The following is a 21871-nucleotide window of genomic DNA, read 5'->3' on the forward strand; positions in this document are numbered from 1 at the left end:
TCTGAGCCTGCTATAACATGAAATATATAGCAGAATGGGTAAAACAGAGCAGGGGACATACAGTTCTCCCCCAAGTCACAAATTTAATTAATACATTATTTTTTTAACGAGTGTTATCAGCATGGAAGCATGTCCTCTGGAATCGTGGCCGAAGCATGAAGGGTCATATGATTGTTTATCATATCTGGCACGTAAATACCTTGCAATGCTAACTACAAAAGTGCCATGCAAATGCCTGTTCTCACTTTCTGGTGACATTGTAAATAAGAAGAGGGCAGCATTATAGCCTGTAAATGTAAACAAACTTCTTTGTCTTAGCGATTGGCTGAACAAGAAGTAGGACTGAGTGGACTTCTAGGCGCTGAAGTTTTACATTGTTTTGTTTTTGAGTGCAGTTATGTAACAAAAAAAATCTACATTTGTAAGTTTCACTTTCATGATTGCACTAGAGTACTTGTATGAGGTGAACTGAAAAATACTATTTCTTTTGTTTATCTTTTTTACAGTACAAATATTTGAAATAAAAATAATATACATTTTGATTTCAATTACAATACAGAATACAATGTATATGAAAATGTAGAAAAACATCCAAAATATTTAGTAAATTTCAATTGGTATTCTATTGTTTAACAGTGCATTAAAACTGTGATTAATCTCAATTAATTTTTTTAATCGCAATTAATTTTGTTGAGTTAAACGTGAGTTAACTGCAATTAATCGACAGTCCTAATTATAACATAATTAAACTGAAGACAATGTAGATAATATTATTATTTTCCTGCAGTATCCTAGATCTTTGGTCTTAAGGTTAACTGGACACAGTTGCATACATAATTAAGGTAATTAAGTAATGAAAGGAAATTAGTATCTACAAGCTAATCTGATTACATTGCTAAACTTCTAACAAGATATAGGTAAACACAGGCCTGGTCTACACTGGAGGGGGGATCGATCTAAGTTACGCAACTTCAGCTACGTGAAGTCGACATACTTATATCTACTTACCATGTTGTCTTCACTGCAGTAAGTCGATGGCTGATGCTCTCCTGTCGACTCCACATGCGCCTCTCGCCCGGGTGGAGTACCGGAGTCAACAGGAGAGCGCTCGACGGTTGATTTGAGAGCGCTCGACGGTTGATTTATCGCGTCTAGACTAGACACAATAAATCGACCACTGCTGGATTGGTCGCTGCCCGCCGATCCAGCAGGTAATGTAGACAAGCCCACAGACAAATACATTTAGCGTCTACTTTTGATTTCTTTTACTACAAATGAATGATGATGATGTACTAGTCTAGTACAGGTTTCAGAGTAGTAGCCGTGTTAGCCTGTATCCGCAAAAAGAACAGGAGTACTTGTGGCACCTTAGAGACTAACAAATTTATTGTAGTATAAGCTTTCGTGGGCTACAGCTCACTTCATCGGAAGCACGTAGTGGAAATACAGAAGGAAGATATATATATATATATATATATACACACACACACACACACACAGGGAACATGAAACAATGGGTGTTACCATACACATTATAAGGAGAATGATCTGTTAAGGTGAGCTGTTGTCAGCAGGAGAGAAAAATAACTATTAGTGGTGGTAATGAAAATGCCCCATTTCCAGCACTTGACAAGGAGATACAAGGAACTGTGTGTGTGTGGGGGGGGGGGGGAAGATAAGCATGGGGAAATAGTTTTACTTTGTGTAATGGCCCATCCACTCCCAGTCTTTATTCAAACATAATTTAATGATGTCCAATTTGCAAATTAATTCCAATTCAGCAGTCAGGGCCGGCTCCAGGCACCAGGCAACCAAGCACATGCTTGGGGCGACACCTGGTAAGGGGCGGCGGGGGGAGCGCAGCGCGGCATTCCGCGGGGAGGGGGGAGCGCTCCAGCGGGGGGGCAGCGCGGGGCTCGGGGCTTGGGGGGTTTCCGGCGGCGCTTGGCGGGGGGGCAGCGCGGGGCGCGGCGCTGGGGGGGGGCACGGCGCAGCGCTTGGTGGGGGGCGGCGCTTTTTTTTTGCTGCTTGGGGCAGCAAAAAAGTTAGAGCCGGCCCTGTCAGCAGTCTCTCGTTGGCGTCTGTTTTTGAAGTTTTTTTGTTGTAATATTGCGACTTTTAGGTCTGTAATCAAGTGGCCAGGGAGGTTGAAGTGTTCTCCAACTGGTTTTTGAATGTTATAATTCTTGACGTCTGATTTGTGTCCATTTATTCTTTTATGTAGAGACTGTCCAGTTTGGCCAATGTACATGGCAGAGAGGCATTGCATAGTCTAGTACAGCATTTGTGGCCACCAGGGGCTTTTCTTGTGGCCACAGCCTCTTGGGCAGTGACTAGGGGGTGGGGGCGAGATGCAAAGCAGTGGCCTCTCCCCCAGGGCCATCAGCAGGGGTTTGGCACTGCCCCCTCTCTGGAGCCACAAATGCCAGAGGAACAGGCAGCCAGTGTGAGTTCCCCACCTTCCCAGCAGCAGTGAGGCTCAAGCTTCAGCCCTGGGGTGGAAGGTAGCAGGCTCTGGTCATGGGGGCTTGGGCTCCAGCCCTGGACCCTGGCTGTGGTGCCAGCCCTTGGCTCCCCCCCCACACACACACATCACCTCTGGCCCCCACTGACTCCCCTGCTCTCCATCCATTGCCCTTCGCCCCTGCTGTCTCCTTACCCACCTTCCCATCCAGGGCTTAATTTGTCCCCTGGCTTGCCAGGGCTGAGTAAGTCTACTGTGAAAATTGATATTCGTATGTTTGTTAATATCACTTTTCACAGCCTCCCATCTAACTGGTAAATCTGCTGTGGAAGTTGATCTGCAGTACAAATTGATAACAAATTGATAACAAATATTACTTTTCGCTGCAGCAGACTTACTAGTTAGCAAGTCTTTTAAAAAAGCAAACAAAAAGCAAAAATAAACAACAAAAGAGACAAGAATGTGCAAAACACCTTATTTGTGTTTCTATTCTGTTTAGGGCCAGTAAAGAATAGAGACAACTGTATATTATTTTTAATTATTGAGTCTGCCAAAAAGCCTTGGCATAAATAAATTACAATGATTTGGACATGTATATATGCATATTTATTTGTTTTTCCTAAAGTTAAGTATTTTAGGAAAAACTGTCAGAACGGCCACCAGCAAGAGTTGGTGGCTGTACTCTGAGACCACCAAAAAATGTATTGTGAGAACCCCTGGTCTAGTACATCTCCTTGAAATTTACATACAAATAGATTGACTTGATTACAATTGTAATGCCTTCTGTTAAATTGTTATGGATCATACAATATGGGTCATCAGGTTGGTTGGTCTGTCAGTGATACAATGACTGCATGGGATAATTTAAGATTTTGCATTACAGAAGCATGGCAGGCTGATTTTGTCTGGTGCCTGGCAAACCAAGGGTTAAAATCTTGTTCCAGGTATTTAGCAACTAGATTTGTAATCATTCCCCAGGAAACAACTGTTTTCTTATCAAAGCTAATTGGCTGCAGTCACATGATTCCCCTCACAGATAAGGCTGTAAATTAACAATAGAGAAAGAACTAGAAAACAACATACTGGGAGCTTGAAGAAGCAGTAGACGAAGCATGTGTTTGACTAAGAACTTGTCTACACTGGCAATTAAGAGCACTGCAACTTTCTCGCTCAGGGATGTGAAAAAACACTTCCCTGAGCGCAGCAAGTTGCAGCGCGGTAAAGCGACAGTGTAAATAATGGCTCCCAGTGCTGGGATCTATGCCCCACGTTGAGGTGTTTTTTTTAGAGTGCTGGGAGAGCTCTCTCCCAGCGCTGCGCCGTTACCACACAAGGCACATTAAAGCGCTGCTGCAGCACCACTTTAGCATTGCCAGTGTAGACTAGCCCTTAATTACAGGTATTGTTACCCTATATTATTTGAGGTGTAGTAAATGCAAATTGTTGGGAATGGCTATACTACAGAGGCTATACCAGCATAGCTAAATTGCTGTAGTTATGCTGGCATTACCCCATAGTGTAGATGCAGCCTCCACCGAGCGAACGGGTTTTTCCCATTGGTGTAGGAACACCACCTCTCCGAACGATAGTAGCTACATTGACAGAAGACGACATAGCTGTGTCTACACTGGCCGTTAGGTCAGCATAGCTACATCAGTCAAGGCATGGATTTTTCACACCCTTGACCAATGTAGCAATGTTGACCTAATTTTTAAGTGTAGACCAGGCCTTATTTATTTGTTGAATGATGGTGAATGGAAGTTCTAAATTAGGTTAGGTCCATAGCTGAATGTGTGGATTCCCCTTTTTTTTCCCCCTTGGAGGTGATTAACAAGTGCACTGACCGGCTTGTCACAAACTGTTAAATTATCCTATAATATTTCACTCCGCCTACCTAAAAGCAGTGGCAGCAGGAACAAGGTCTGTAGCTGATTGTCAGGAAAGAAAAACAGATCTAGAAACCTCTAATTGTAAGATTGCTTAAAAGAAATAATTTAGACAAAGAGCTACCATAGCTCTATGTAGCCTTCTGGTAAATTATTGATGACTTGTTTTGCTGCCTACAGAAACAAGTTTAAAATTACACCCATATTGGGGGGAGAGGAGTTGGGAGAAATAAGACTAGATCACCCAGGCTTCCTGAATATTCTACAGTACTGCAGAACACTCCTCACCAAATTACTTGTCTCCCTTGAAAACTTGAGTAGATTGTCCTAGCAAATTATTGCTGACACTGTATCTTGTTGCACCTGAATGCTGTAGTGAACAGTGTAGTACATGCAGGTTTCAATCATTTGTTGAATTCAACCCCCCCGTTAATTAATCATGACCTCAAAACATTGGCAAATTATATCAGTGTGCTAAAAAAGGATTTTTGCAGTGAGTTTCAGCAAGTGCTGCTCTAGGTGTCACTTCTGCTCCCAAAACAACTGATATATTACCATTAAAATACATAGAGAGATACAGGTCTGGTGAGGTAACATCTTTTATTGGACCAATTTCTGTTGGTGAGAGAGTGAGCTTTCAAGCTTACACAGAGCTTGACTCTCTCACCAACAGAAGTTGGTCCAATAAAAAAATGTTACCTCACTCACTTCATCTCTGTAGTATTCTGGGACCAACAAGGCTACAACGACACTGCATTAAAATAAGAATTGGATTAGGCTCAAATCCAGCAAAGCATTCAAGCATGTGCTTAACTTTAAACAACAGAGTGATCCCCTTGACTTCACACACCACATGAGTGAGGAAGAGGAAGTAGCAGTTCTTCTGGCACAACCTACCAAAGGTAGCAAGCTCCCCATCCTTAACTCCTCCACGTGAAGAGCACTACAACCTTAAGAAGCCTATATCAGACACTGCTATTTCACCCCAGGTAGATCCTTCCCTAAAAAATCCTAACACCCTCTACACACGTCACCTACACATACCACTCAACTATGGCAAGGGTAGGGAACAGCCGCCGCGCATGCCCCCTGATTCTGAAGCGTAGTGACTACAAGCCCCAGAATTCCGTATGGCTTTTGCCCGTTCCTCTGTAATACCCCCAGAGAGCTGTGGACTGTACCAACTGCGGATAGCAGAGGCATCACTGCTGTTGCACGCCTTCACTTTACAGGATGCGAGAGAAGGTGGTGGGAGTTCCTGTCTTTTTCTGCACAGTTGGTCTTCGGATAAATCGCTTCGGTGCCTGACAAAGGAGATTCGTGTTTGTTTCCTCCCCTTCCGGCCTAAGAGCGTAGAACAGTCCCCTCAACAGGTGCGCACTGGAGGAGACTAAGGAGGCAATTGATAGGAGGATTGGGTGGGTGGTCTCTTCCTGCTCTCTCCGGAAGTAGTGGTGTGTCCTGTTCCCCCCATTGCTGTGGAGTATAGGCTGATCCCGCCTCCTTCCCTCACCGGACTGGTTTGTCCTCATCTTGCTTCCCTCCCTTTCGCTCCAAGAAGTGGTTTGCCCCAGCCTCCCGGTATGGGCCCTTGGCTCGGCCCGTCCCGGGCGGGGCTGACTCGGAGGCGCTCGTAGCGGCTGGCCAGAGGCGGGACGGAAGAGCTTCCTGAAGCCTGTGCGCTGCGCTGTTTGTGCCACTACAGGGGCCGCTCCCGGAGTCGCTCGTTTCCCCCCTTACTGCTCCTCTGGCGCCTCGGGGGGCCGGGGAGATGCCGACTCAGCGGGACAGTAGCGGCGGCAGCACCAGCACCACCACCATCATGTCCCACCCGACGCTGGGCGGGAGTAGCCTCGGCGGGGATAGCGCCCACCAGGTCCGGGTGAAAGCCTACTACAAAGGGTGAGTGACACGGCCTGGGCGGGGTGCCTGGCGGAACAGAGCTCGGTGGCTGGGGGGGTGCCCGGGTGGGGTGGGGTGAGGTGAGGGGGTGGGGGGCTCGGTGGCTGGGGGGTGCCCGGGTGGGGTGAGGTGAGGGGGTGGGGGGCTCGGTGGCTGGGGGGGTGCCCGGGTGGGGTGAGGTGAGGGGGGGGGGGGCTCGGTGGCTGGGGGGGTGCCCGGGTGGGGTGAGGTGAGGGGGTGGGGGGCTCGGTGGCTGGGGGGGAGTGGAGTCTGGGGGGCAGGGGCTTGATTGCGGGAGGGCGGTGCCGGGGCTGTTGGGCGAAAGCGTACTGGAGTGGATCGGGGGGGGGGGGGTGTGTCTGGGAGGAGAAGCAGCCTGAGAGGGGATGTAGGGGGTGGGGAGCTGAAGGGTAGCAGCGGTAGGTGACATTTGTAGGGCCGTGGGGTGGCGGCTCCCGGCACTGAATGGGCAGGTAATGGAGCAAGGCCTCAGGGGAGAGGGTGTGTGGAGGGGGCGAGTCTACAGAAGGCAGTATCGGCAGTCTCTGAAGAAGCTTGGAGTTAGGGGAAATTTGGGGTGTCAGCGGTTGCCTGCAGTGATTATGGTGGCATTGCAGAGTTGCATTAGAATGGGAAATCAGAGGACGCAGGAAGGAGTATCTGCTGAAACTGAAGGGGATCTAAGGGAGATGGGGCTATGTGGGGAGCACCCACGTTAGGAGAAAACTGTGTCCAGGAGTTAGGAGAGAACTGTGTTCATGCTGACTAGATAATGTGGACTTTTGGGCTGGCTGGCTTTGAGTCAGTGATTTGAAAATATTCATGTTTTTCCTCCTAACAGTTGGTGAAATAATGTGCATGTCTCATTTTTTGGAATGTTGTTCTTGGCTGGGAGGGAGGGGAGTGTGAATTCTGCCCATGCTGTTGCTTGTAACAATGTTCGGGGTGGTTTTCGATGCAAAACTTATGTCCCTTAGCTTATGCAGTATGTCTATAGACAGTGTTAAACTGTGCTGCAGCGCTGGCAGTTAAGAATTTCTTCTAATCATCCATAAAACGCCATAACTTGCCAGCTGCAGCATTTTTGAGAAATGGTTCTTAAGCACTCTTTTGAACACAGTTGTAACCAACAGGGATTGTGCTCCAGGGAACATCTTGGGGGTGGTGGTGTCAGGTTTCATGAAGCTGCTTGTGGGAAGAGGCAGTCAGGGGAGAAGTGGAGAGATGAACCCATTCTGGCTCCAGATCTTCAGCTGTGCTCATTGCAGTGGCATTACTCACAAATATGAATTTACCTGTGATAACCTTTCCCTTTTGCCTCTTCCCTCCCAAATACTCTAATCCATTTTATAACAGCTGACAACTGTTCAAAATGAGCACATTCTGCTTGATTTACTTACAGTATTTTTAGAAAGCTTTGAATGGTTTACTTTATGTACTAAGGTAGCACGTATAGGTCCCAACAGAGATTGTGACCCTATTGTGCTAAAGAGTGAACAGACATGTGCCCCAAAGAAATCGCAATCCAAATAGACAAAACATAGGTGAAAATTCATTTCAGATAGAGGTACACATGGAGAGACCATCACATTTCTTGACAGACAGCTGGATGAAGGTATAGCAGCAATTTTGTTAAGTTTGTAGTGCTTTCCATTCAATAATAGTGAATATTTAAGGCATGTCTGCAGTTTCATAATTTTAAAGAAAAGTTAAAAAGTCATGTGTAGACTGAGCCCCATAAACCTTTTCTGCATTTGTTGTCATTCCATTTCATTCCTGACCTAATGTGTAAAGGAGTTTGTTTCTGGGCTTCTCTTGACCAAGGTCTGTATTAATTATGCCAATTGGTGTGATTATTTGAATTGGCATCACTAACAATTAAATTCTTCCTTTTTGAATGTCTCGTTTATTGACTTTTTACCTGAGTGGTGATAATGCAGTCAGTAGTTCATTACTAAACCTGGAACTAAAACGACTCACACAGGAAGTTGGTTATAAACAAGCTATCTGACTGGAATGCCTTAGTCATGATTTGTATTAAGGTCTTAAATTCTGACAGGGTTTTTTTCATCATGGGATCCCCTATTTTGATTTCCCCTTCCCCGCAGCCAAAATACTTTCGGCTAACCTACACACTGGCAGACTTTTCACTTTGCACCAATAAGAAACTGTTGTTCGTGTGTAAGATATTACCTACTCCTACTCCAGGCCTTGGAGCTGAGGACCTGAAACTCTGAACCTTTGTGTGGCAGCATAGCTTTCTTCAGCAGTGACAGTAACTCAAGATAAAACAGATCTTTTACTCAAACACATACTCACTAGAGTGGTCATTGCAGTTAGAGCATAAAATAAATTCCTAAGAGTGGGAGGTGGCAAGAGATACAACTGTTGCTAATAGGCACCTTACGTTAGGCACCTTAGCCATATTCTTATTTATTTACTAGTAAAAATTTTTTACTAGTACTTGCACAGTGACATTCATAAGGAATTCAGAAACAACAAATTAGAAGAGCCAGCACCCATCAGTATAAGTACGTGAGCTCTCATGTACATTTTCATCACTTTGTGTTTGGAAGTTTCTTTTGATAGGCCCATTCTTTAGTACTTGACCTACTGTATGATACCAGTTATCAGTGCTGTACAATAATAAAGCTATATGATCTCAATACTGTAGAAGTAGATGAATAAATTATTAGTGAAATGGTTTAGAACAGCTAGAAATAGGTCATGCAGTAATTATGCTATTGTATGCAATGATGAATCCTGTAGATCTATCATTGTTAAAGGCAAGTCCTGAGGAGGAACCATTATCCATCCAGTTTAAGATGAAGTACTTACTCAGGAAGTACTGAGTAGTTCTTACCTTTAATGATTGGTGTAGATGGAGTGTCAGAAAATTCTTTATCTATTTTTCAACAGCATAAACTCTAATTTAGACTAGGCTTAGAGCACAGTTAGATGACAGGGTAAAGATACTTCAGGCCCTCTCAACTGTATAACTTATACCAATGATAAGTTAGATTCCCAGGAAAATTGGTAGTCCGTTTATAATAGATCATGAAGATCTCCTAAGTGAATGCATAGTAAAATAAACTGAATTCTTGTTCTAGTATCAAGACTAATTCATCATTAAATACTGGGGATATTGGAGGACCACAGACCATAAGTAGTCTTGTCCCAAGAATAAGCAAGAAAATATTTGTATCATGAGCTTCGTGGTGTGTTAACTTGCCTTTTCTTTTTTACATTAATATAGTAGCATTGAGTAGGAAAGGGAAGTAACTGTTTAATACAGGGGTAGGCAACCTATGGCACGCGTGCCGAAGGCGGCACGCGAGCTGATTTTCAGTGGCACTCACACTGCCCGGGTCCTGGTCACCCGTCCAGGGGGCTCTGTATTTTAATTTAATTTTAAATGAAGCTTCTTAAACATTTTAAAAACCTTATTTACTTTACATACAACAATAGTTTAGTTATATATTATAGACTTATAGATTTTTAGTGGTATTGGGCAAATTATAGCACGAGTTAGTATGGAGTTAGTAGAGCAGAAAGTTTTTCTCCATTGTTTTGACCAAACTTCTTATGGTCTTCTGTGAAGGAATATCTTAAGAGGAGAAAACCTTTTACTCTCTCTCTTCATAAATATCTGTCCATGCTGTAAATACTGCACTGTAAAAATTAATCTAGGTAGGAGGATGACTGTGTCTTCAGGCATGGTTAGCAATTAAATCCTACTGTGTAGGAGTAGGTGATCTCCAGACCTTGCAGTGTCCATTATGATAAGGGTCACTTTAAATCATGCTCTAAAGAGTTCTGATTTAGTACTGGATGAGAATATTGAAATAGCACACTCATTCTGGGAGTCAAACATTGTGTGACTTTGAGTGATGTAATTAGACCTCCTCAAAAGCATAAATGTTTGACGTGGGAGCCTGATAAATGTGTGGAGGAGTTTTTTCCAAAGCATCTAGATGTAAGATTCTGAAGAATTTAGTCTCTCTCCCCACTGTGCATAGTAGTTAATCTTAGGCTTCTATGGGAGACCAGTGGTATAATAAACAATGGGATAAATGTATCAGTTTGATTACCTTTAACCGATAACATTGATTTTTTTTTTAATCGAAGGATGTATATAAAGTGATCTTTAAGAATAATGAAGAAAAGTCATTTGATCTCAATTGAAAAGTGGGAGGGCCGCAACAAAGTCTACAGCATGCCTTTTTAGATACTATAACAAATTAGTCTGTTTTGAGTCTTTACTGCACTGAACTCCAGGAAAGACAATAGTAATAAACACAATTTTGCTGTAGCTCATGATTTACTAACTCTGTTGGAGAGGCTACTCATGTGAAATTTTGCTTTAAGTTTTTTCTTCCGGGGTGGAGCAGGCCTCTTATTTACTGAAGGAGGATCCTATTCATCTTAAATGTTTACAAAGAGAGCTTTTGAATATTTGTTTTAAATGCAAGGTATTCAGGCCAGGGTGTATCTGACTCTATTTGTACAGGTTCTTGTAAAATAAGTCCTTGATTTAGGCTTATGGATAATACTGAAATTAAAATAATAAACTCTGAAAAATAGAGTTTTTATAGTGGAGGTGTTTGCACCACCATTAAGAGTTAGCAAATAATAGAAATGTAGGCCTTGAAAGGGACCTTGAGAAGTCAAGTCCAGCCCCCTAAGCAGTGGCAGGACCAAATAAACCTTGACCACCAACCAGTCAATTGTGATCTCTGGTGGTGTAGCAGGGCTGTCGCTAAGGCAGGCTTGCTCCTTGCCTGCCCCAGCCCCACGCTGCTCCCTGAAGCAGACAGGGTAGACCCGGGGCAGGGGTCTCCCTCTGCACGCTGCTCCTGCCTGCAAGCGCTGCCTCCGCAGCTCCCATTGGCCACAACTTCCAATTCCCAGCCAATGGGAGCTGTGTGGGCGGTGCTTGCAGAGAGGGGCAGCATGTGAAGCCACATGCCCCCCTCCCTGGGGCGGCAGGGGTGCATTGGCCTTTCTGGGAGCAGCGTGGGGCTGGGGTAGGCAGGGAGCTGCCTTAGTAGCAGCCACGCTGGGCTGCCAACTTGGAGCCGCCGGAGGTAAGTGCTGCCTGGCAGGAGGCCACACCTGAGTACCCTCCTGGAGCCCCTTCCTCTACCCCAAGCCCACTCCTGCACTCCAAGCCCTAGCCCTGACCCCACTTCCAGAGGCAGCACCCTGTACCCACTCCTGCACCCGTACCCCCACCCCAGCCCTGACCCCCCTCCAGAGTCAGCACCCTGTACCCCCTGCTGCACCCCAACACTCTGCCCCAGCCCAGAGCTTGCATCCCTCACCCTCTCCTATACCCCACCCCCCTGTCCCAGGTTCATCCCAGAACCCCCTCCCACACGGCGAACCCTTCCCAAATACCCTATCCGAGCCCAGTGAAAGTGAGTGAGTGAGGGTGGAGGACAGCAAGCGACAGAGAGAGGCGGGGATGGAGTGAGTGGCATAGGGTTTTGGGGAAGGGGCAGGGCCTCAAGGAAGGGGCAGGTTAGATCCTGTGTTGCGCTTAAATTCAAAAAGTGATCTTGGGCGTAAAAAGGTTGGAGACCGCTGACCTAGACCATCCCTGACAGGTGTTTGTCCAACTCTTTTAAAGCTTCCAATGATGGGAACTCCACGATCTACCTTGGAAGCCTATTCCAGAGCTTAACTTTATAGTTAGAAAGTTTTTCCTAACAGCCAACCTAAATCTCCCTTGTTGAAGATTAAGTCCATTATTTTCTTGTCCTATCTTGAGTGGACATGGGGAACAACTGATCACGGTCCTCTTTATAATAACACACTTCCAATATGTTTAGGATTATCAGGTCCCGCCTCAGTCTTTTCTCAAGACTAAACATGCTCAGTTTTTTTAACCTTTCCTCATAGGTCAAGTTTTTTAAACTTTTTATCATTAATTTGTACACATTTTTCCTAAATTGTGGTACCCAAAATTGGATACAGTGTTCCATCTGAGGCCTCACCACTGCCGAGTAGAGGGGGGCAATTACCTCCCGTATCTTACATACAACACTCCTATTAATACACTCAAATTAGCCTTTTTTCAACTGCATTACATTGATCACTCATGTTGAGTTTGTGGTCCACTGTAACCCCCAGATCCTTTTCAGCAGTGCTACTGCCTACACAGTTTTGTAGTTGTGCATTTGATTTTTCCTTCTTAACTACTTTGCACTTGTCTTTATTGAATTTTATTTTGTTCAATTCGGAGCAATTCTCCAGTTTGTCAAGGTCACTTTGAATTTTAAACCTGTACGCTAAAGTGCTTGCAATCCCTCCCAACTCAGTCTCATCAGTAGATTTTATAAGCATATTCTCTATTCCATTATACAAGACATTAATGAAAGTATTGAATATTACTGGACCCAGGATTGACTCCTGTGCGACTCCACTACATACGCCCTCCAAATTTGACAGCAAACCATTGATAACTACTCTTTGAGTATGGACTTTCAACCGTTGGTGCACTCACCATATAGCAGTGGTTCTCAAACTGTTGCACTGGTGACCCCTTTCACATAGCAAGCCTCAGAGTGCGCCCCCCCCTTTTAAAAAGTGTGCTGGAGGCAAAGTGGGGTTTGGGGTGGAGGCTGACAGCTCATGACCCCCCATACAATAACCTCATGACCCCCTGAGGGGTCCTAACTCCCAGTTTGAGAACCCCTGCCTTATAGTAATTTCATCTAGATCACATTTCCCTTGTTTGCTTATAAGAATGTCATGCAGAACTATGTCAAAAGACTTACTAAAATCAAGGTATATCATGTCTACTGCTTCCTTCTATCCACTAGGTCAGTAATCCTATCAAAGAATGAAATAAAATTGGTTTGGCATGATTTGTCCTTGACAGATCCATGCTGACTACTCCTTATAACCTGGTTATCCTTCAGGTGCTTACCAATTGATTGTTTAATAATTTGCTCCGTATCTTTTCAGGTATTGAAGTTAGGCTAACTGGTCTATAATTCCCAGGGTGTTCCTTGTCCCCCTTTTTAAAGCTAGATACTATGTTTACCCATCTCCAGTCTTCTGGGACCTCTCCCATTCTCAAAGATAATTGTTACTGGCTCAGAGATTGCTTCAGCTAGTTCCTTAAGTACACTCAGGACACATTTTTTGGTGGCCTCAGAGTGTGGCCACCAACTCTTGATGGTGACCGCTTTCACTTTTCCCTAAAATACTTAATTAGCTTTAGAAAAAAAATAAATATAGACATATACATGTCCAAATCATTGTAACTTATTTATTGCTATCTAATAAGCCTGTTGTGAAAAGTGCTATGATGCAAGTATCACTTTTCACAGCAGACTTACTCAGCAAGCCTTTACTCGGCAAGCTTGGGGACAAATTAAGCCCTGGATGGGGGGAGGATGGCTGAGGCAGGCAGCAGGGGGCTGCAGCCTGAAGCCCTGTGGCCAGAGGATGGAGCCCAAAGCTGCGCAGCCAGGAGCTCAGGGCTGGAGCCCGAAGCCCCACGGCCAGAGCCTGCCCCCCTGCAACCTCAGGACTGAAGTTAAAACCGCTCTTGGGAAGTTGGGGAACTCACCGAGCCGCCTGCTTCTCCAATGTTGTGTCCCAGGTGTCTAGGGAGGGGGACCCCTGCTGGTGGCGCATCTAGGACAGGGGTTCTCAAACTGGGGGTTGGGACTTCTCAGGGGGTTGTGAGGTTATTACATGGGGGGTTGTGAGCTGTCAGCCTCCACCCCAAACCCCGCTTTGCTTCCAGCATTTATAATGGTGTTAAATATATTAAAAACACTTTTTAATATATTGAATTTATAAGGGGGGGTTGCACTCTGAGGCTTGCTATGTGAAAGAGTCACCAGTACAAAAGTTTGAGAACCACTGATCTAGGAGCACTAGAGGGGCGAAGGGGCTGCTGCTTTGCTCCCCCGCAACAGTCCAGGGGGCTGTGGCCGCAAGAAAAGCCCCTGGTGGCTGCATGTGGCCACAGTAGCAGTATTTGAGAAACACTGCCTTAGGATGAATTTCATCAGATTCGGCATATCTAAATATTCTTTAACCTGTTCTTTCCCTATTTTGGCTTGCATTCCTTCCCCCTTGTTGGCATATGCGATTGGTGCCGTCCCATAGTGGGGGGGCATAAGTTAAAGGGGAGGACATGCGACTACCCCACATATCTCCTCCCCGCCCCCAGCCCGGGGCATTGTGCTCTCCCTACCCCCTCCCGGTCCTACATTACCTGCTGGGGAGTAAGGAGGGCCTCTGTCCTCCTGCTGCACTGGCTTCCCCCTCCCCACCACCTGTATTCAGTTTCTCTCCCTGGCAGCCAAGCCCAGGCAGGATGGAGCTGTTCCTGGTCACCGCTCTGTACAGCATAGCCAGCTGCCTGGGGAGGGGTGTCCGCAGCAGCCTGTTTCCTGCCTGGGCTCGCTCGGCTTTCAGGGACAGGGGTTGTGTGTGCCAGGAAGGAGAGGGGGAGGGCTCTGGCTGGCTCGGCCACTGTCCTCAGAAGCTGAGCCTGGGCAAGAGGCAGCCTGCTACAACTGCAGCCAGGTGCTGTCCCAGGCGGCTGGAAGAGGCTGTGGCCTGGCCCTGCCCCTGCCGGGATGGCTGCTGGGGGGACATTTGATCCTGCATTCCCTCCCCCCTCCATGCATCACCTCCATTTGTGAGTATTAGTGGTGTTGAGTATCTGGTCATCATTAACCTTTTAGTGAAGACTGACGCAAAATAGGCATTAAGCACCTCAGCTTTCTTGATATCATCAGTAATTACCTTTCGTTCACCACTAACTTAAGGACCTTTCCTTTGTCTTTCTCTTGCTCCTAGTGTATTTAAAGAACCTCTGCTGATTGCCTTTCGTGTCACTCATTTTGTGGCTTTGCCTTTCTGATTTTGTCCCTACATACTTGTGCTGTTCTTTTGTACACCATCAGTTTTACCATGTCTCAACTTTTTGTAGGATTCTTTTTTGATTTTTCAGGTCTTTAAAGAGCTTCTAATTCAACTTGCTTTAATCAGGTCTTTATTTACAGGTTTCATGCTCAATAGCACCATCATTCTGTAGGAAATGTGCCCAGTTCTAAAGCACCTAGCCTATAAGTCCTGCCTTTAAAAGATAGTCTACAGTAACTCCTCACTTAGTCATCCCAGTTAAAGTTGTTTCGTTGCTGATCAATTAGGGAACATGCTCGTTTAAAGTTGTGCAATGCTCCCTTCTAACATCGTTTGGCAGCTGCCCGCTTTATCCGCTATTTGCAGGAAGAGCAGTCTGGTGGAGCTAGCTGGTGGGTGATTGGAACCAGGGTGGACTGACAGCCCCCCTATTAGCTCTCCGCTCCCCTAAGTTCCCTGTGCAGCAGCTGCCCAGCAGGATAGCAGTTGCAGCTGTCCCTCTCCCCACTGCCATGTGCTGCTCCTGCCCTCTGCCTTGGAGCTGCTCCCCGAGACTCCTGCTTGCTGTGGGGGGGGGGAGGAAGAGGAGGGCTAATGTCAGGGTGTCCCCCTGCTCCTGCACCCCGCTTACCCCATCTTCCATAGAGCAGGCGGGACACATGACAGAGGGAGCTTCCAGGCAGCTGCAGCTGTGGTCTGGTCTCAGCTTGCTGATCTAATTAACAAGGCAGTGTACTTCTGACCCCACTCTTCATATTTAAAGGGGAAATGAGCCTCTCTCTCCCTCACACATACACACATGGTGTGTGTCTGTTTCTGTCTGCCCTCCCTCCTTTCCTGCTGCCTTGTACAGTGGAGTGTGAGAGTTAACCTTTGAGGGCTCAGCCAATTGCTAGTTCATCATTTAGCAGTAAGGCATTCCCTGGAAATACCCCACCCTCTGACTACTCCACCTCAACCAAGCTTCACAATCATCATCACTGTGTACCAGTATTAAATTGTTTGTTTAAAACTTATACTGTGTGTGTCTATATATATCTATATAGTGTTTTGTCTGGTGAAAAAAAATTCCTTGGAACCTAACCCCTCATTTACATTAATTCTTATTGGGAAATTGGATTTGCTTAACATTGTTTTGCTTAAAGACGCATTTTTCAGGAACCATAACTACAAGGTTAAGTGAGGAGTTAGATTATTTTTTCAAAATACAGCATCAACATTTACCTTGTTGAACAAGATAGCTGAAGGAGTTAATCATCAAAATGTTCAGTATGTTTTAAATTTGTGGACATCTTGTCAGAATAATTTTCTCTGTTTAATGTAAACTGCAGTTACGCTAGTCTGAGTTTTTTGGATTCTTAACCTCTAATTTTGAGCTGCCTAATGCACTCTTTCAAATGGAGTGTCTCATCTTTCTTCTAAATAATCCCTTTCCATTTCCTGCTTTTCCTGTTGCTATTGATGGCTCTAATATCTCAGGTTCAGAGTCTCATCTAAACTTCTCTTTGCTTCTCACTCACAAACATCCAGTTGCTCGGAGAATTGTCACTGCTTTAATATCAAAACCTACCCTCTCTTTGCTATCTCCACAACTCAAATCCTTAGTCAACTTTTTCTGTGGTCTTTCCACTTCTTGCCTCTTCTCTAGTCTATCCAAAATGCTGCAGCTGAACTCCTCTGCTCCTCTGAATGCTGGAATTCCCTTTAGCTTCTTGTCTGTTTTGGGGTTGAAGTGAGTCAAATGTTGGTATGCAGAGCTATCACTTCTTAGTTCCCCCTTCATTTCTACAGAATTTAATCTTTCATTTTAAAAAATGAAACAATAGGTTTCATAGTCTTCATGTCTGCAACAAACTTTTCAACTTTAAGTCAATTAAATGCCATCAAACTTTGTTAACACAGAACTAACAAAGTGCTCAGTGGTGCCTCTTGCCCTTCCAGAATGCAGAGAGCTGCTCAAATGTAAAGCTTTGAAAACCAGCAAAGGCAGAGTTGAAGCATATGCGACCCCTGCAACACAACTTTAACTCTGCCCTTTGGAGCTGGCAATAGCTTTGGAAGTGGTTCAGTGAGGTTGGTGCTATAATAAGTAGACATGAAGCACTGTGACAAGGTGTCATTGTTTACATTACATTCCAGATTAAAATTGCAGCATTTATTTGCTTTGCACACTTGCTGCATTCACTCTTGGGTGTAACTATCATAAATGGTGGCAGGATTAGTTAGAGCAGGTTGGAAGATTTGTCACTGTGAGGAGAAGTGCACCTGTTACTTTAGGGCTCAACTATGCCTCACTTTAGCAGTGAGTTCTGTAGTTTGTTAGTAGTGGTTCATAGCAATTGTCTTGTCATGGAGAGTGTCAGCAATGTGGTGGCATTACATGGTCTCTGGGACTTAGCGTGGGGTAGGTGTACCCAATGTCTTGCAAGTGATCCTCAGGACGTTGAGGGAAATGTTTAGAAAGTCTGGGGTGGTTCATGTGGCGTAAGCTCGGTATTTGACTTTTAGAGTTTAGAAACTCCTGTTTGCTATGTCTGACCTAAACCAGAGTTTTGTCTTATCAAAGTGAAGGTGATAGATTCTGGGAATAGAGTAATGTAGGACAGTGTTCTGTTCTCAATAGCACTCTCCCTTACAATGTGGTATTGGCATGCTGGGACAACATTGCTTTGTTCATTGGTTTCTACAGGTTTAAGACACTCCCATTCTGGGAGGGCACCAGGCAGCATTGGGCAACTATAACTTGGCATTAATGAAATTTTTGGGGGTTAATTTCCTTGTGTTTTTTTTTTTTTTTTTTAATAATTTGTCAATATCCCAATAGCATCTCAGCCTCTACTGTGTTTGGCTCCTTGGCAATGACTATGATGACCCCAGAATGCATTGGTTGCATGTTAATCCCTTAACTGCCCCTGCATCTTCTCCTGTCTAGTCTCTGCTTGACTAGGCCAGCTGAGTTCTCTCTCCTCAGCTCACCTCCCTATACAGAGGCAGGCATTGACATGAGACCCATAGTTTGAGGAGCTGCAGAGAGGATGCTGGGACTAGGATGGAGTCAGTGGGTATGCTTTTTGAAGTGGTGGACAGGTATAGAGAGCATGGATATGAGAGATTTGGAGGGCAGACAGAAGCCCTCAGCATCCTCCACTGCACTGTTTGACCCCCTTCCTCTTCTCCTTGCACTCTCCTGCTGTTACCTCCCCTTTCTTCATGGAAGCAGCAGCACTGTCGGGAAGGGGAAGCCTGGTGTCCCTTTCCACCATCCTTATCCTGCCTACAGAAGTGGGGGAGTTCTGGATTCTTTCATCTCATTGGGTAGCAGCTTAAGGAAGGGGACCCCTTTGAACTTCCTCCCTTGGTCTGGTGGACAGTTGAGGGAGAAGCTGTGACAGATGTAGGGTATTTGTGAATGACAGTTGCAGTGCCACAGATGTGCCACTTCCCTTGCCCGCCCCCCCCCCAATGTGTCCTTGAATGGGAAGTTGCACAATTTTTCCCATTTCTAGTTCTTGACTTTTGAGCTCCCAGAAAGCAAAGATCCCTTTTGAGAGCAGTCCCTCATTCATCATGGAATCATAGGAAAATCTATGTTTTTGGAAACCCAAAGCTCTGCTAATCAAGCTGGGTTTTGAAAGTGTCTGAATGATCCGTTACCTGTAGAGTCATTGTTTAGGGGTGTGCTGGCCCCTCAGTAGCAGTGCCAGAGCACAGCCCTAAGGGGCATAGGATTGGAGTCCCTGACCTGCAGTAATCCAACACCACCTCACACACACTTCCCTCTCACTGCTCTGACCCCTACCACAGCCTCTGCACCAAAAAAGCGAAAAAAAATGTGAATATTATAAGCAGCTCATGTTAGGAGGGCTGTGTATCAGGAATCCCTCAACCAAATGACCCAGCAACTTGCTTTCCTTTGGTCACACTCAGTTGCATTGTTCAGGGAAGTGTTTAAGGACCAGGATTATGTTACTTTAATCAATTTCCTTGATAGGGCTTCTAAAATAAAATCTGTCTGCTTGGGGATTTTAGAGTTCCTTAAAATATTGTACTTAAACCAGAAAACTTGGTCTTGGGGCCAAACTTCCAAAAGGAATCCCAGAAGAATGCAGACAGGAAAGCTGAGAACACCCTTTCTCTGAAAAATGCCTAGAATAGGACTCAAAGGGGCAGTACATGGATGGATGGTGGTTGAGGTTCAGTGACCACAGCATGTCACCTTGAGCCCCAGCTTCTGTGATAAGACTGTCTGCAAATCCTCTGGTTTTCATAGAACTTAGTGTTGCTGCATATGCTCGTTTCATTTCATTTGGTTCATCAGTTTAGGTCATGACCTGAATTTCTAAATGTAACCCTTTAAATATTATTTGGTGATAATAATGAAAATGTTTAGTGGGTGCTGTGCACAGAGAAATCCTGAGTGACTAAGATCAGTTTGAAGATGATTAGAGCCTAATAGTTTGAGTCCCAGTTGTGTGCAAAAACAAAACCAGGTGATTTTGCAAATGGCTGACTACTAAGGGAGGGGGGGTGTTGTGTCTTAGGAATCCCTTGTTTAAATTTGGACCAATAATCCTACCCCACACTGCCATGAGCCACCCCAAATGTCAGGACAATGCAAGCTGACATACGGATTTCAGAGGCTTAGAATAGTTGTCTTCTGAAACATAGTTGACTCTCAATCTTAATTATGGCAAAAGCTGCCACTCCTGTATGGCAGAACAGCGCTGTGTTACATAGTCTGAAGGTAAATACAGGCAATACCACTGAGTGTCCCATTCATTTCCACAGGGTGTTTACTGTGAAGCTTCAGTTTTACTATTTGCATTATAGAAAGGCTTACAGACTCCAGCTAAGGACTTGTCTATATAAGAGACGTCTATATGAGGTATTTCCAGTTATACTAGTATAAACTATTATGGTTATACCCAGGGCTTAAATTCTCAAGAGTATTTACCAGAGCTTCCCCTCTTCTCTTCCCCCCGCCCCCAAACTTACCAGATAGACAAAAAGTTACTGGAGGAGGCTCCACAGCTGTGTCAAGTTGTCTTCATACTTTTTTCTTCTCCGACCTTGATCCTGAGATCAGTTGCAGAGTCTTCCTTTCCTGACCCAGGATCTCAGATATGGCTCGGCATTGAACATTGTGAGAGACAGTCCTACCAAGCTAATGAAAAGTAGTGTTGATATGGTCTGCACTTTCAGAGATGACCACAAAGGAATCATGATTATGCTCATGTGCGAGAAACCCCATTCACTTGATGTTATCGATAGATATTGATGAACTTTACAAGAGATTTTACAGGAGCTGGCATTGCCTTCTGGTTACTGTACTTTTACTCTCTGAACCCACACATACCGCTCTCTCATCCAGTTGTAACCTATAGCAGAGAGCCTGGACTTCACCTTCTCCATGGAGTATGTCAGCATCCTGCGGCTAGTTCCTAGGATATAGAAATTTGACATCAGCAGCAAGTTGCTCATCCGTTTTGTCTGAGCCTATGCTGCAAACTTCTGTAGAATTGGGATTGGCTGATTGATGTGATGCCTTGAAATTCCATCACAGCTTCAGCTTTTCACTCAAGCCTCTCTTGCTCCCCTGGTGCTTGCACTCTCTGCTCAAAAACACGAATCTGCCTCCAAATTTTGTCTTTTGCAGTTTAGATGTTGATTTCCATGGACTGTAGCTCAAGTGACAGTTCTACTAACTCTTGTAGAGTGTCAGAAAATATGCCCAGGTTGAGTACAAATTATGTAGATGTCAGGTGTTTCTGGAGTCTGCTGAGCATGTCTTTTTCCCCCCCCCCCCCCCCCCTTTACTTTGTGCTTCTGCTGACTGCTCTAAGTGAAGAAAGAGACTAATTCTTCCAAACCGCTTTCAGTGCATGGCTACTTGATGCAACCCATCATGTTCCCAGAACAGGCCCAATTTTCAAGACTTCTACATGCAAAGTTGCTGCACGTTCTTGAAGTTCCTTTGCCCTTTTAGGGATGGCATGGTACAGAGTACAGTTTGTCCATAAACACTTTAAAGTGGTTGACTCCATGAATATCCTGCATGGCGATGTGAACAGAGAGTTCCAATCGGTGGGCAGAGCAGTGCAAGACAATTTGGGAAAACGCAGCTGTATCAGAGTAGCCACTCTGCTTTTCTGACCTAGCATGACTGCAGCTCCATCACAAGCAAGAGCCACCAAGTGCTCCTTTAGGTAAGCCTCTGTGAATCCCATTGCATCCAATTTTTGTAGCAAGATTCTGACAATGATCGCGGCATCAGTGGCTGGAAGTTCAATGAGGTCAACAAAACCTGTTCCCAGGCTGCTCCATCTCCTCTGTTGCAAACTATATGTAGAGGCTAAGAGTGGAAGCCTGGCTCTAAGTAGTTGACTCATCAATCATTACTGCAATATTGCACTTACAAGATATTTTTAAATATTTTTTTCTTCATTTTCTCCACAATGTGCTGCTGTACGCTAGTGCAGGTGACATTTGAGTAGAGAATTTGCCCCATAATTAGTCTGTTTAACTTCTGCAGATCAATTTGTTTCAGAATTACAGGAGGGACAATTTTGTTTCACCAGTTTGTACACAGTATGGATTATTTTGCACGTTGGTTAGGGTTACCATTCGTCCGGATTTACCCGGACATGTCCTCCTTTTGTGTGCTAAAAATAGCGTCCGGGGGGAATTTGTAAAGCACTCACAATGTCCGGGATTTCCCCCTCCC

General features: G+C 45.0%; 1 protein-coding gene across 1 annotated transcript in view; it reads left to right on the forward strand.

The window, feature by feature from the left end:
- The first annotated feature begins 5775 nt into the window (after positions 1 to 5775).
- Positions 5776 to 21871, forward strand: part of PRKCI (protein kinase C iota) — a 59156-nt gene continuing 43060 nt past the window's right edge. Inside the window, exon 1 of the mRNA XM_034781514.1 lies at positions 5776 to 6252. Coding sequence (XP_034637405.1) covers positions 6122 to 6252 — 131 coding nt within the window. The 5' untranslated portion in view covers positions 5776 to 6121. The remainder of the gene's footprint in view (positions 6253 to 21871) is intronic.

This window comes from Trachemys scripta, chromosome 9 (genome assembly GCF_013100865.1).
Source record: "Trachemys scripta elegans isolate TJP31775 chromosome 9, CAS_Tse_1.0, whole genome shotgun sequence".
NCBI classification, from domain to species: domain Eukaryota; kingdom Metazoa; phylum Chordata; order Testudines; family Emydidae; genus Trachemys; species Trachemys scripta.